General features: G+C 40.9%; 1 protein-coding gene across 6 annotated transcripts in view; it reads right to left on the minus strand.

Annotated features, from left to right (window-relative positions):
- LOC134294853 (leucine--tRNA ligase-like) overlaps positions 1-13,138 on the minus strand; it is a 56,518-nt gene extending 43,380 nt beyond the window's left edge. Inside the window, exons 1-4 of one of the 6 annotated variants that reach the window (XM_062966615.1) lie at positions 12,608-13,136; positions 11,859-11,919; positions 10,698-10,974; positions 7,239-7,382 (exon numbers count right to left, since the gene is read on the minus strand). In XM_062966615.1, coding sequence (XP_062822685.1) covers positions 7,239-7,382; positions 10,698-10,742 — 189 coding nt within the window. In that variant the 5' untranslated portion in view covers positions 10,743-10,974; positions 11,859-11,919; positions 12,608-13,136. Of the gene's footprint in view, positions 1-7,236; positions 7,383-10,603; positions 10,975-11,858 lie in introns of those variants that run through there. The other 5 variants (XM_062966613.1, XM_062966612.1, XM_062966616.1 and 2 more) reach the window with 5 other exon arrangements.
- Between the last annotated feature and the right edge of the window lie 3,100 nt (positions 13,139-16,238).

Genomic DNA, 16,238 nt, shown 5'->3' on the forward strand with positions numbered 1-16,238 from the left:
AATAAAAAGAAAAAAAACTCACAAGAAATGCACACAAATTACTAAATAAAATTTGCATTAAATAACCAGAGCCAATATTTAAGACAAGGAAATGAATCCAAAAGGGAAATAAGGATGTAACTAAAGGTTAAAATGTAATTTGGCAAATTTTATGAGCAAATAAACACTAAGCATTACTCACGTAATGTACCATGAGAGCAAAGGAAATTATTTGTATTCAAAAAGGTGGCTGTCAAAGCAATCTGCATCATCAAGAGGCGGAAGAAACCATAACAACTTCTGGAATTTCTTATGAAAATGTGACTTTAAAAAAAACTAGAACATCTGAGCACAGAACTCAGAAACTAGGAAATCTTTCATTAAAGAAAAAGGAATGCATTAAAATGATACCCTAAAATATTAATAGGATGCAAACAAGCCAGTTTATAAACTGGCAGATGCTTGTTTGTTCCTCTTCCCCCTAAACATTAAGAGAGGGAAGAGATGATACTGCTTTAGTAAAAATTTAATGTCTAGTAACTGCAATTCCAAACTCAAATCAGAAAAAATAGATATACCACAGCTGTCAAATTCTTTAATATGCATATGTACATTTACAAATATGCATATGTTTGATATATGGAAAAATACAAAACAGTATGATTTCAATTAACAGATGCTTGTTAATCCGCTTAGGTTATGTCACAACAGATAAACTGCAATACCATATAAAATATTCTAATAAATAAATCAAGTGGCATTTATAAGGCTTGCTAAGTCAAACTCATATCAGAGCTTGGAAAAGTTACAGTTTTAACTACAGGTCTGAGAATCTCTCTGCTAGCCTTGACAATGGGAGATGTTGGGAATTATACTCTAAAATAGTACCATTCCAAGGTCTGACTTCTCTATATACCCACTCCATCAGCTGACAGTTGTGAGTCATGAAATAATGAAACTTATATACAAAACACTTATCTGCACAACATCAAAATGTGATTTTAGCCAAGAGGCAGTGCATACTGCTGAGTGCACTGTTGGGAAAAATAAATATCTTCAGGAACTCAGTAGTGCTGGGGACAATCATGAGAAAAGATAGCACTGGGACAAAGTGTGCTTCTTCATGAAGCCAGCTGTCATACAGAAGCCACCTAACTAGGTGGGAGAGAGAAAAAAATTCAATAGTAGACACAGCTAAGTACAGTACAAACAAGTCTCTTGCTGTGCTAGCTATCACAGTGAATTCCAAAGAGGTAACAGATACCTGATCTTGAAGCTGACCTAGCAAAACAAATCCAGAGGAGAAAAGGAATGAATCCATGCCTTCAGGGACTCCAGTCTCATTTCAGCTACCTCTTGCCACAAGGGTCTTATTTTACACAACCCAAATGACTGATAAAATATACTGCTTGCCAGACCAGCATGGCTAAAATTTAACCACCATTCATTCATCACCTAAACTTTCAAGACAATATTTAAAAAACCTCTCAAGTGTTCTCTGAAGTAAAATGAGTTCCAGTTTCTTTTCTCAACTGAAAGCAACTTCAGATTAGATACAGGAGAAAACTGGCTGCAGTTCCAGTCTTAAGTTCCAGTCTTAAAGCAGGACAGCAAGGAAGCAATTTAACACTCAAAGAAGGCTATTTATCTAAGAAAGTCAATAGGATGCAACCCAGAAAGATCTGTTAGGAAGGTGACACCAAGAACATAAGAACTCTAAAGCCAGAACTAGTATACAGTATATGTGACCACTGATGAAAGCAGCAATTTTGAATCAATCCCCTAAATAACCTGGCTCCAATTAGGACTTGAAATCTGTACTCTCACTTTACTGTTGTCCTCTACCCAAAGATATTATCCCCCATCTTACATTGCTCACCCCTACTCATCAGACTTATGCACTTTATCCATTAGCCCTATTTTCAAAATGAGTTCTGCCCACCCACCTGCCCATCCATGCCTAGAAATGGACTTTATTACAGGTCCATTGGTGGTGGGTTTGAGATTGTTTTTATTCTATCACAACTGCTATGTTGTTTATAATTGTTGTCTTATTCCATTTTATGATACTGTGTATGTATTTTAATGTGATTATATTCTATGATGTTGACCAGGCTCGTCCTCATGTAAGTCGCTCCGAGTCCCCTTGGGGAGATGGAGGTGGGGTACAAAAATAAAGTTACTGTTGTTGTTGTTGTTATCATCATCATCATCATCATCTGTAAGATGATGCAACAGTATCAAGCATATTTATTTATTTTATTTATTTACAGTATTTATATTCCGCCCTTCTCACCCCGAAGGGGACTCAGGGCGGATCACATTATAACACACATAGGGCAAACATTCAATGCCCATAAACACATCAAACAGAGACTGAGAGACACACACGCAGAGGCAAGTTAACTTTCTTCTGAGGGGATGTTCGATTCTGGCCACAGGGGGGAGCAGCTGCTTCATCATCCACACTGACGGCACTTCCTCATACCAGGTCGTAAATTAGTTAATCTTGCCTCCCCACTTTTTTTATTAGTGGTACCTTATCTCCTACTTGATAGATGCAACTATCTTTCGGGTTGCTAGGTCAGCAACGAGCAGGGGCTATTTTTTATTTTTAATTGACGGGTGCTCACCCCGCCACGGGCTGGCCTCGAACTCATGACCTCATGGTCAGAGTGATTTAAGGCAGCTGCTCAACAGCTGCGCCACAGCCCGGCCCCTAGAGCTACAAACCTTCATTTGCAGCAGGGCAGATCAATCTCTGTGAATCTGGAGATCAATTTTGCCCCTTCTAGGACGTGCCATGCACTGACACCTCCTTCTAAAATACAGTTTTCCCCCATCTCTCCCCAACCAAAAGTAACTATGTTATATTTCAATACTGTTTTTTAAAAGCTTGCCTCCCTTATTTGATAAGACAATTGTCATGATTGGAGACTCCCCAGGAATGACAATTCTCTTTTTTGTACCTTCAAAAGGTGGAAGGAGTCTAGAAGAGGTCACAAAAACAGATAAAAGGCTACAAGCTGCCCACCTTTAGTCAACACAAAGAGTTGATTAGTCTGATCAGCGAGATATATTTATAATAAATAGGGAGAAGTCAGTAGAGCAACAAGAAAAAGAAAACACATGGCGGAGAAGAGAATCTAGCAACAGATAAGGAAAATCTGAGATCATTTGGAGATAGCAGTCAATAGCACCAGTTGCTAAGAAACAGAGATATGAGGGAATTATGAAGCTAGAAGCACCTAACAAAGTGCTGACCTAGATTGAAAACAGATGTGAGATGTTGCAAAGAGAAAGGATTAGCATCCAGAAATGAACATCTCAAATTGTATTTAAGGTTTACGCAGCAAGAGAACCTATATAGATAATTTAAATAATAGAAGTATAATGAAAGAGAAAAAACTGTCAGACATAATAAACTAGTTTCTTATCAAGCAAAACAGCAACAAAGAACTGGAGGAAGGGCACACAGATGGATAGATGGAAGACAGATGACTACAAAGAGGAAATCAAAAAGTGTTTATAAAACAGTACATAATACTGTGTAAAACATAAGCAGAAGGGAATGCAATACAGTTGAATATCGTAACTTGTACTATACTGTTGCCTCTCATTTGCAGTTTTGACTTTTTGTGGATTTAATTACACTATGTAACAACATTTGAAAAAAAATTATGTTCTAGTTTGAAAGTGTTATTTCCTGTTTAATTTTTTTTATTGCGTCAGAAGCAACTTGAGGACATACTGCAAGTCGCTTCTGGTGTGAGAGAATTGGCCATCTACAGAAACGTTGCCCAAGGGATGCCCAGATGTGTTACCATCCTGCTGGGAGGCTTCTCTCATGTCCCTGCAAGCTAGAGCTAACAGACAGGAGCTCACCCTGTCTTGCAGATTCGAACTGTCAACCTTCAGGTCAGCAACCCAACCTTCAGGTCAGCACTTCAGCCGGCACAAGGGTTTAACCCAATGAATCACCGTGGCTCAACTTCCTGTTTATAGAATCATAGAATCATAGAATAGTAGAGTTGGAAGAGACCTCATGGGCCATCCAGTCCAACCCCCTGCCAAGAAGCAGGAAATCGCATTCAAAGCACCCCCGACAGATGGCCATCCAGCCCCTGCTTAAAAGCCTCCAAGGAAGGAGCCTCCACCACAGCCCGGGGGAGAGAGTTCCACTGTCGAACAGCCCTCACTGTGAGGAAGTTCTTCCTGATGTTCAGGTGGAATCTCCTTTCCTGTAGTCCTAGTCTGCAGGGCAGCAGAAAACAAGCTTGCTCCCTTAATTGTGCACTACTTACTTGGAAAGTAGGTGTTATAATTCAGAAACGTAATTTTTGTGGCAGCCATTTTTAACTTTTCAATATGCCATTTTAGACCTTTTTTTGCAGGCCGCAAAAACACGTTTTTACAGTTTAATAAACTTTTCTCATGTTTTTATGATAGAACCAATTAGGAAAGGACACCTATAACCCAGGGGAAAGAATCGTGTCACATAGTGTTAGTCACAGATTTTATTCTCTCTAGGAATCTCTAGATCCTTCCAATGGTAAGTTTACAGAGTCATGCTGGAAGACCTAGAAATTCTTAGAGAGGTACTTTCAGGTTAAAAAAAAACTAATTCCTTTGCTCACAGATATTTACTTCCATGAAGGATCTTGTACTCCTAACCACAAGGAATGAGAACTATATACAAAATTGGTAAAAGTGAGGTAGCAATAATAGAACATGTCAGTATAGCTATTGAGCAAATAGCTAAAATCAGGTATGGAAAGCTATAATAAAGGATGAAGCTATATAAATATCCAAGTCGGTCAAACATCTTTGTAATAGGATAAACAGGCCAAATATGGCACAGGAACAGCTGGATTTTAACTACAGCCAATTTTTCACTTTTGTGGGGTTTAGGGGTACAGGAGACCTGCAAAAGTTGAAAAAACATACAAATAAACATTATTCCTACCAGGATGACAAACGGCTCTAGACAACAGTGACAGCTATGGCAAGCCCCAGCTGCAGTATATGCAATCTTCATGTTCCCCTTCTGTCTCCTTCTTCCGCTGAGACAGGAGCATGCTCCGCACAGCCAGGCTTCGTGTTACTCTCTCAGCTGAGGAAGGAGACAGAGAATTCTTCCTCCACTAAGAAAGGGGCCATGCTACTCTTCCCTCAGTCAAGAAAGGGTACAAATATTCCTTTCTTTGCCAAGACAGGGACACACCATGTAGCTGGGCTTCCGGTCCCTTTCTTGGCCACGAAAGGAGATGGACACTCCTTCCTCCACTGAGACATGGCACACCCTGTATAGTTGGGCTTCCCACACCCTCTTGGCCAATGAAGGGGATGAGGATTCCTTCTTCTTTTGAGAAACGAACAGATGCACCCAGCAAAGTAATGGAGTGGCACGTGGGCTGAGCAAGGTAAACAGAGTGAGCCAGCCAGTGATAGGAAAATCTGTGTCTTGCGTTCTCAGGCCTCCACTGACCATGCTGAGCTGAGGCTAGCTAGAGGAAAAGGGACTGGCACACTCATGTGGTAGCCTTCTCCAACCTGAGACCTGCTTGGAGCCATGCTGTCTGTTGATAATGGAATTATGTGTGTGCACATATATGCCTTCAAACTGCATGTCAACTTATGGCTGCTCCATAAGGCAAGAGATACTCAGAGATGGTTTTGTCATTGCCTTCTTTGAAATATAGTCTATGGCACTGCTTCTTAAACCAAGGGTCCTGACCCCAAATAGGGTTCCCTTAGCTCAATGTTGGGGGTCACAAAATTTGGCAACAGTAAAAGGCTTCTGAAAGCCACCTAATCACAGAAATCAGCAACAACAAACAGTGTTCACTCTGCAGAAAATGCTTCAGCTGTACTCCACAAAAAGAAAAATCAGCCTGTTTAACAAGCCTTTCAAATGTTGATTCATTATCATTAAATGCTTGATTTTATATCTATTTTATATAGCTATATACCTGGAGTCATGGAAAATTTCTTAGGCAGAAAGGAGTCACAAGTAGAAAAAGTTTTTAAAGTCCTTGTCTACAGCATTTGATATTCAGTGGTGGGATCCCATCCAAATAAAAACCAGAACTGCAGTGATTTAGGATGTTTAGAAACTGGCTGATAAGTTTGACCTTTCACAATGAAATTTTAAAAACATACAATAGTATGTTGAAGTTCATCATGATATCAATGTTTCTTTTCATTTGATTTTTTATGTTTTACTTTGGTTGAGATTAAAGGTTACCTTACCTTCCCTGCCCTACAAGAACATAAAGAGAAAGCAACCTTGCACTGTAACTACTACAAACCTTTTAGCAAACAACTTCAAGGCACAAGGATGTCATGTTCTAAGAGATCTTTTTATCTTAACAAAAATCATATCTTTGGACAAAAATCCATGTGAGGCAAAGAAGAAGGATCCAAGTTCCAGACACAGAGACTGCAGAAAAGAAGTGTATCAGTGCTGACTTTGGCAACTGGTTATTATACCCACCAACTGCAATTTGAAAAGAAACAGATGGGGTCAATTCTAGCCCACTATACCAGAAAGACGTTGTGTGTGATCAAGGTGAGGCATAGCCATTAGCAACAGACCCTATCCACATTATCCTTATAGCCAGTTCAGGTGTTCTAGGCAAATGCATACTTCCCCATTTCACCCCAAAATACAGATATCAACACGTGGCTTAAGTATCAAAGGAATATACAATGGAATTCTGAAGGAGAGGTCGGGCCTGTATTTCTCCTACTTTAATGAACTATGAGAACAGAAAAAGAAAAAGCTGAAGTAAAGCCATCCCTTCACACATTTCCTAACTAGGCTGAATACTCTCATAAGAAAGTACAAGTTTAAAATTCTCCTTAGTTATCTATATCATATCAATCAAAAGCAACAAAAGAAAACAAACAAACCTGAATAAAATCAAATACTAAGAGAAATCATAGTTATCAAAATGGTTCAGGTACTAACAATTACACACACTTTGTTTGGCCAAATACAATACAATGACACTTGGGGAAAAGCGATTTATAGTAAAGTTATGCTATATAGTAAGGTTATGGCTGCTCAGCTTAACACAACTTACAAGAAAGAAACTCCCAAAACCTGAATGTTTACTAAGAACAGTTCCATCAGATTTTGTGTCAGAACTGTTATAATGGTAGCACCTTGCTCTTATGTTAAGTGAAATGAAAGAGAAAATAATCCTCCAAAGACAACAGTTTGATAATATTCAAAAAATCATTTTTACTCACACCTTTGCATAGGCAGATGGTTTAATGAACCACTGCTTGAGGTACTTCTTTTGCACTTTTGCTCCTGAACGCCATGAACAGCCATTTTCATCCACCTGTTCATTAGCAAGAACAGTCTGGTCCACCGGATCCCAATTAACCATTGCCTAAACGATGCCACAAATCAAAGAGGGGAAATGATAGTATTAGTAAGCATGTCTGAAAAAATAGGCAGCCAACTTTTCAGATGGATGTCAGGTACCATAAATATCTTTTCTGCACATGCCAATCTGAAAAAGCACATGGCAATTGGAGACACAACCTATAATTTCCTTTTCAAACTTCATTTTAAAGATCTCATTAAAAAGTGTACATAAAATGGGATGTACCATAAATGCTGAACTAATAATAACCCCAAATAAAGATGATTAGAGAATTTTGGTTCAAAACTGAAGGTGATTCTTTAGATGTGTTCCAATGAGCCTAATGGAATTTCTCAGGCTTTTCAACATTGTGGAATGCTAGCTTCCAATAAAGTATCTCAAATTAATTTGGACTGTTCCTCAGTTTAAATCAGTGGTTCCCAAACTTATTTGGCCTGCCGCCCCCTTTCCAGAAAAAATATGACTCAGCGCCCCTGGGAAAGAGGAGCGTGGCTTTGAGGGGTGGGCATGGCTCCTGCTCAAGAGGGCAGGGCTGAGCCTCTCCCCTAGTCCAAGGCAGGGCTGGGAGGTGAGGTGGGCGGGGCCACAAATGGGTGGCCAGGACTGGGATGGGCGAAGTTATGAGCTCTGAGGCAGGGTTGAGCTTCTATCCCTGTCCTGCGGCGCCTGCTAGGACACAGGAGGCGGGGCTAGAGGAGGGGGCGGGGCCTCTTCCCAAATGCTTGACGGGGCTGAACCTCTATACCCTGTGTTCTAACAAGCACCTCAGGGGAGGTATACAGAGGTTCAGCCCTGTCTTGTGCTCTTGGGAAGAGGCCCCGCCCTGACCCCTAGCCCCGCCCTTTAGTCCTAAAAGGCCTCTCAGGAGAGGTATACAGGCTCAGCCCTGTCTTGGGCTCTTGGAAGGAGGCCCCGCCCCCTTCCCTAGCTCCGCCCTCTGTGTCCTAACAGGCACCTCAGGAGGTGTATAGATTCTCAGCCCTGTCTCGGGCTCTTGGGAAGAAGCCACGCCCACTCCTCTAGCTCCGCCCCGTGTGTCCTAACAGGCGCCTCAGGTGCTCAGTCTTGTCTCCAGCACTTGGGAAGGGGCCCCCTCCCTTCTCTGGCCCCGCCCCCGTGTCCTAATAGGTGTAATCACTGCCCCCCTGGATCGCTCCAGCACCCACTGGTGGGCAGTAACACCCACTTTGGGAATCACTGGTTTAAATCACGATTATTTGCTATGTTGCATGTGAAGCCTGTCATTTGAAAAAAAAAAGCAAATCCTTCCTAGAGGCTTGACATTAACAGCATGGCCCTTCAGATCCTGGTCTTAGACTTCTTTAGCACAACATTTCCAGCCCAAGTCTTCTGCTGATATTTCTTGATGAAACAGAACTACACAAAAATAAGCTAAAGCCTGCCCTCTGTATACGCAGGTTCTGTATCCACAGAGCTGACTATTCCACAAAGCAAATCTTGATTTTGCCACTTTATATAAAGGAGACCTTTTGACAATGGCACTCATATATTGGGACTTGAGCCTTCATTGATTTTGATATCCACAGTGGGTCCTGGAACCAAACTCCTGTGGAAACAAAGGGCCCACTATATAGCATTTATCTCTAAATGCTCTGCTAAACTGAATAGTCTGCTGAATAGAAATGCTGTATTAAGAGCCAGTATGTTCCTCTTCCCCATTCCCAGGGTTAGGATATGCATCTTATCACACAAACCCGGAGACATTTCTTTAGAAGCGAAGGTAAAAATTATTTGGTTGCTTGAGTAGTCTGCATTATCACTCTATCAATAAAAACCCTGAGAGGCATATTCACTCATTGTTCAAGCCAGTCAAATTCAAAACATTACCACTGCAAGAAAGGAAATCTTCTCTTTTTACAATACATAGCCTTTTGTGTATTACCTAATGACTAACAGATAATATAATGGCATAAATTAAAACAACACTACATGAATACAGGATAATAGGAATTTATCTCAAGAGGAGCTATCTTTTTTCTCTTCTGTACAGACACGTCACTTTTTTATCCTTTTCAACTCAAGGGAAATTAAAAATCACACATATTATTAAAATCCTGCTTGCAGTCAATGACTTTAATACTTAACAGCTCTTTGGCTTATATATGAGCATGTATTTTACAGACATCAACTCCAAATAAGTACCTTTTTGGAACTATGGTTAATTTATACAAGCATATATTGATTTCCTATGTTTTTCTCCCCCTTCTTTTCTTTCTTACAATCCCTTTCTTTGCCTTGACGTTTCTGAAATCCGCCCATCCAAATATTTTTAAATACAGCGCTTTCTCCTGGATATAACTCTTGCTACTTAGTGAATGTTTTCATGACCACAGTTTTAAAAAAAGGGAAAGGCAGAAACAAGACATGTGAAGTTATTCATAAGAAGTGATGCTTAGCATATTTAGATGCCTAAAATATGTGTTACAGTTAGCCTTCCACATTTGCTGCAGTTAGGGACATAAGACCCCCATGAAAATGAAAAACCACAAAATTGCTGGGTTGTTGTTTTCCAGGCTGTATGGCCATGTTCCAGACGCATTCTTTCCTGATGTTTCGCCTGCATCTATGGAAAGTATCCACAACCTCATAACTTCTGAGGATGCCTACCATAGATGCGGGCAAAACGTCAGGAAAAAATGCTTCTGGAACATGGCCATACATCCTAGAAAACAACCTAGTGATTCTGGCCATGAAAGTCTTCGACAACACACAAAATTGCTGTTTATCTGAGAAAACACCTCTTTAAGATTTTCCAGGACTTCCAACATGACTCTATGGTCAACTTATGAATATAGAATCACACTGGAGAACCTAGAGAAGCAGTCTCTCAAGAAATCTCCTTCAGGTCCTTCAGCATGATTGGAGGAAAGTGACCTTAAAGTTGCCCCAAACAATCTGGAGATTCCTAGACAAAACATTTTAAATCAAATCTGTGAATAATCAAATCTGGTAAAGTAAAAAACACAAATGTGGAAGGATGACTGGATTTCTGTACTGAAAAGTTTACAAAGTGATAAAAGAGCATGATGAAGTAAGAAACCAAAGCACCTATCCTTTGCACATTGCTCCAGAAGGTCTCACAGAAGAAAATGAACAATTTTCAGTAACCACCCCCTCTCTCACACATACAATATTGTTTATGATAATTCAGAAAGTTATCATATGAACACATGCATAGTCTGACATAATACAATTTAACTTACTTCATTTTGATAGACCAATCCAGCTTCATAAAGTTTAAGAAAAATGTATTGTGTCCACTTATAGTACTCTGAGAAAGGGCAGGGCCCGACTCACCGGCCCTGCAGGTTGCTGGGAAGGGCGCTCCCTCCTTCCCAACATGGCGGCGACCAGGGGGCTTCTTCTTCCCAGGAGCCCCCTCGGCGCGGCGGGAAAGTTTCCCGCCGTCAGGGCCCTCCGTGGGCGGGGCCGCACCAGGCTCCGCCCCAAACAAGGTCTTCAGCAGCCATTCTGAGGCTGCAGCTTCATTTTGATAGACCAATCCAGCTTCATAAAGTTTAAGAAAAATGTATTGTGTCCACTTATAGTACTCTGAGAAACAAGTGGCTATTTCCTGAAAACAAAAGAACAGTTGTAATCTGAGGTAAACATAATAAAACAAAGAGGCTATCAAAATATAATGTGTTTAAAAATTATTGTGGGCTTTTAATAAAATGAAACACTCAAGTACTGCATAAATCTTCTTTCCTCAAACAATTCATATTAATTGAAGCCATTGTATTGGAAGTATAATCCAATACAATGAGGGGAGGCTGAGGTTGCAGAAATTTTGTTAGTATAATTGAAATTCTATAAATATAACAATTACTTATAAAAATGTTAATTGCTGGCATGTGGGCTTCGACTGATGACAATTCTATGAACCAGAGACCTACAAGACACCCTGGTATTAACAGTCCTGCTCAGGTCCTGCTTTATGCACAAGTTTCGGGATATAAACTGTGGGGATATTCATTTGTTAATGCAAACCCTCCCTCCTTGAAGTAAATAGCTTGTTGGATATAAGGGGGAACAAAAAACGTTAAAACTATAGAGAAACCTACAAATGAGAGCCAATAATCATTTTAAAACTAATTTATGTATATTCTTTTGTATTTTATATTTATGTTTAAAGCAGAGCTGTAGGTTGGTGAGAGAAATTGTGTATTTCTGTAAATGTTATAAAATGTTGCTCAATTAGGTTTTTATTATGTGTGTACAGACATTGTTGGGTTTTTTGTGTTCTTTATGTTAAAATAGGAATTGAAAAATTAAAAAAGAAAGTCCTGCCCAGCTCTTGAATACTGAGGGTGTGGATTTTCTACTTTTCCTACTGCTATTGGCTCGTGATATATCCAAAGTATGACAGCCTCAATTCAGCCATTTTGCTTTCTAATGAGCACTCAGGCTTGATCTAAAATACATTTGAAGTATGTCACCATATTTTCAAAAGCTTACCCGATCCCAGCTAAAAGAAAGACCTAAGGCATCAAGCTGTTTCCGCATGTGTTGAATGTTGCTGTAAGACAAATTAAAAGGCATTATTTAACAGAAAAGCATTTTTTCATGGGCAGGTGCAACCATAGAGAGGCTCTGCTTAAAATTCCTCCTGCTAAGCCTCACCAACTTTCAGATGGCAACACGAGGACCCTCTTCCCATCCATGCCACACCTCTAGCCATCATTCCTTTTTGCAACAACACTTTGCAGGATAGCTTTCCTTCTAAACTTCAAGAATGTTTCAGTGTGATGAAAGAATGAGCAACAATCTCTCCCTCTCTCACACACAGAAAAATGGAATAGCTACCCACAGCTTAGAATTGTTGTTCTTTTGGTTGAAAACTCCCTCTGACTGGTCCAGGATGATGGAAGATTTGGGCAGCTTAAATCCAAAAAAATAACTATTCTGAGTACTGAAGTTAATGTATGGCCTAATTATTGCAGGATCAAATCCTCCCTCCCTCCATCTTCAATACAGTAGACAATATCTAGTAGTTCATACTGAGTTAATAAAACACAATCCTAATATTTGGTACTATACATTATAAACAGATGAACTCTAAACATAGATGTGTGTTTTGAAATCTATATATAAGCTCCGACTTTCTCTGTAGAATGGAGAATAAATTAATCTGGAAAGGAGCAAGGGCAGAAAAGCATGACAACTGCTTCCATCCAGGTGTGTTGATTTACTATAGAAACAAACACCTTTGTGTCCATTGTGCTGGATGCAATCCGTGTTGAGAACAGGGAGGACTCTGTATTGTCGAAGGCTTTCACGGTCGGAATCACTGGGTTGCTGTGAGTTTTTCGGGTCTTATGGCCATATTCCAGTAGTTATTCCTTCCAGGAGCAGGAGAAAATGCTACTGGAACATGGTCATACAGTACGAAAAACTCACAGCAACCCAGGGAGAACTCTGCCTCCTCCTGCCTGTAGACTGATAGTGAATCCAAGAGATATTGTTATACTTATTTGCATATGTCATAAAGAAGAAAACTTGTACATATTTGATCCCTGCAGTAACACAACTACAATACGATTCGCAATATTAAATAATTCAGCAGTTATCAATCTACTATACCATCTTTTACACCAGCAACCAATATTTGTACTTAATGCCCCTTATTGCAGAAGAATCTCTCATGTTATTACATTTTTTTCTTTTCATATCAGGAGCAACTTGAGAAACTGCAAGTTATAATAATAATAATAATAATAATAATAATTTTATTCTTGTACCCCGCCCCATCTCCCCGAAGGGACTCGGGGCGGCTCACATGGGGCCTTGCCCAACATCACAATATAAAATCAAAACAAAAACACAAATTTACAACAATAAATCAACAATATCGGTAAAACAATCGAAAAGGACAATCTTACAAGATAAAATGTTAAAACAGGTATATCAAACACAAGTCTGGGCCAAAAGGTGAATGTGTCAAGTCGGGGGGAGATAGTTACATAATTGACATAGTCAATGAGGATTTTGATCAGAGTCATTAGAATGCCCCTGGAACTCTTCTGTTTTCAGGGTGTTGCCAACATATTCGCTTATCCAACATTCTGCCAGCCCGTTTCTGTTGGATAAGTGAGACTCTACTGTACTTAGTAGGCAGAGTATGCATCCCATTTGAAATCCCGTGGCTGCCTCCTGCAAAATTCTGAGACTTGTAGTTTAATGAGACTCAGGTTCTTTCTGGCTGGGCATTTTGAAGGCCCCTCCCCTAAACTACAAGCTCGGGGATTTCAGGAGGGATGCACACTTGCTTTTAACTCTAGTGCAGGCATGGGCCCTCCAGGTGTTTTGGACTTCAACTCCCACAATTCCTAACGGTTGTTAGGAATTGTGGGAGTTGAAGTCCAAAACACCTGGAGGGCCGGAGTTTACTCATTCCTGCTCCAGTGTAACCCCGAGACTTCCCTTCCTTCCGTTGCGCCTAAGCCCAGCCCCTTCCTGGGCTTTATTTCGGTAGCTGCGTCTCAGCCAATAGCCGGCCCCGTCGTGGAGGCGCGCGCTGCTCATTGGACCGCGGGGAGTGACGTTGTTTGAAAAAAATATTTCAACGGCGACAAGCCGGGGCTGGGGGCGTTTCGAGCGCGGGGTCGCTGTTAACAGCTGGCTGCGGAAATTTCGCCTCTGTAGACTTGGATCCGCAAAGCAACAATGGCGGGGAACCCAAGGGGTGAGTCCCAGGGAAGGCTTTAAGGGTCGCCCGCCTCCGCCTCGCATCTTCCTTTTGTGCACAGCGAATCAGAATGGGAAAACTGGGTTGTTTGGGACTTTGGGGTGTTTGCGTGCCTTGGGGGGTATCTTCACGGGGCAATTCATTCAGTTCGGTACCGCATGAGATAGCCACCCCTTGGCTTCCTGATGATAAAAACATTCTGCCCCCAACGTTTTGGATATGCGATGCTCAACGTATTGATATTGTGGTTGTTAGACTTTAAAGCAGGCATGGGCCAACTTGGGCCCTCCAGGTGTTTTGGACTCCAACTCCCACCATTCCTCACAGCCTCAGGCCCTTTCCTTTTTCCCCCTCAGCCGCTTACGGAAAGGGCCTGAGGCTGTGAGGAATGGTGGGAGTTGGAGTCCAAAACACTTGGAGGGCCCAAGTTGGCCCATGCCTGCTTTGAGGCATATTCAAGGAGTGTTACAGTTAGTGCGCCCCTCCTTACTTCCTCATCACTTGTTAATGTTGGAAGAAATGTGCTCCATTTGTTGACAGTTGTGGATTTTGTTCTTCTGTCATTTTAAGATCTATGCATAAATCATGGATCTGTTCTCTAAAATTTTAATTGTGCATTCTCAAGTGTATAAAAAACTGTTAAGGTATAAAGAAAACGGGTCAGGTTTTGCAAGCATCAGCACCAAGGTGGATCAGTGATTCTCAGTCTTTGGGTACCCAGATGTTTTGGCCTTCAACTCTAAGAAATCCTAACAGCTGGTAAACTGGCGGGGATTTCTGGGAGTTGTATTTATTTATGTATTGCATTTATATACCGCTTTTCTCACCCCTAGGGGAGGACTCAAAGCAGTTCACAGCATAATCAATAACAAAATTAAATGCCTCACATATGTAAACATAAACGATTAAAACAACAACATTTAAAACTATGGAATAAAAATGATTAAAATTATAAAACTGTGATAGCAATCACAGGTACAACACAAAACATTTAGGCCATTGTATCAATCCAGGGTGTTTTTCCATATTTTTGTCAATCGCCAAATGCCTGCTTGAATAACCAGTCTTGACTTGCTTCCTGGGGACCCACAGGTTGAGAACCACTGGAATAGAATATGTGTTAAGCAAAAAAATCTCATTCTGGTGGTCATTATATGCAGGTGCTTGTTCAGGCCAGTAAGTTTGGTCCACACCTAGTGGAGTATAACTGGATGTGTTTTGAGATACATGGTGCTCTCTCCCTTGGGAGGTGGAGAAGCCATGCTCTCTGTGTTTATGTTATGCATGCAAGGACTTTGTTCATTTTGTTGCTCTTCAGGATTTATTTTTGATGTAATGCCACAAGTTTATGTTTTTGATTCTGCTGAATAAGTAAATTTATGTTTCCTCTTTCATCTGTGTGAAGCTACTGTGTCTTTGTTGTTGGATCAGATTCCGCATAAACGTCAACAAAAGCTACATTGTACGGGATGCTGTGGCCTCAATCTGCTCAATTTTATATTATTGCTTCCCCAAGGGCACTTGGAGCCCTGAAGTGCGCAGTGGGTTAAACCACTAAGCGGCTGACGCTGCTGACCGAAAGGTTGGTGGTTCATATCCGGGAAGTGGGGTGGGTGCCTGCTGTTAGCCCCAGCTTCTGTAAACCTAGCAGTTCGAAAACATGCAAATGTGACTACATCAATAGGTACTGCTCTGGCGGGAAGGTAACAGCACTCCATGCAGTCATGCCTGCCACATGACTTTGGAGGTGTCTATGGACAACACCGGCTCTTTGGCACAGAAATGGAGATGAGCACCAACCCCCAGAGTCAGACATGACTAGAATGCCAGGGGAAAACCTTTACCTTTTGGGAGCTCTTGGTGGCACAGTGGATTAAACAGCTGAGCTTCTGAACTTGCTGATTGAAAAGTCAGCAGTTCAAATCTGGGAATCTGTTGCGGTTACTGTCAAAAATTATTTGCGATAACATTATAAAGCAGTCCAAGAAAATACAATAATGCAATTAGTGGGGAAATGCTCAACAGTTTATAGCTAGGAGAAAAGCAAATGAAAAATCTGTTTCAAGAAATACTAAAAGTAAGCCAGCACCAAGACTTGGTGGTATACAAGAGGGGTGATTGTTTCATACGTTGGGTACCATTAGGAAAAA

This window comes from Anolis carolinensis, unplaced genomic scaffold, assembly GCF_035594765.1.
Source record: "Anolis carolinensis isolate JA03-04 unplaced genomic scaffold, rAnoCar3.1.pri scaffold_25, whole genome shotgun sequence".
Taxonomy (NCBI): domain Eukaryota; kingdom Metazoa; phylum Chordata; class Lepidosauria; order Squamata; family Dactyloidae; genus Anolis; species Anolis carolinensis.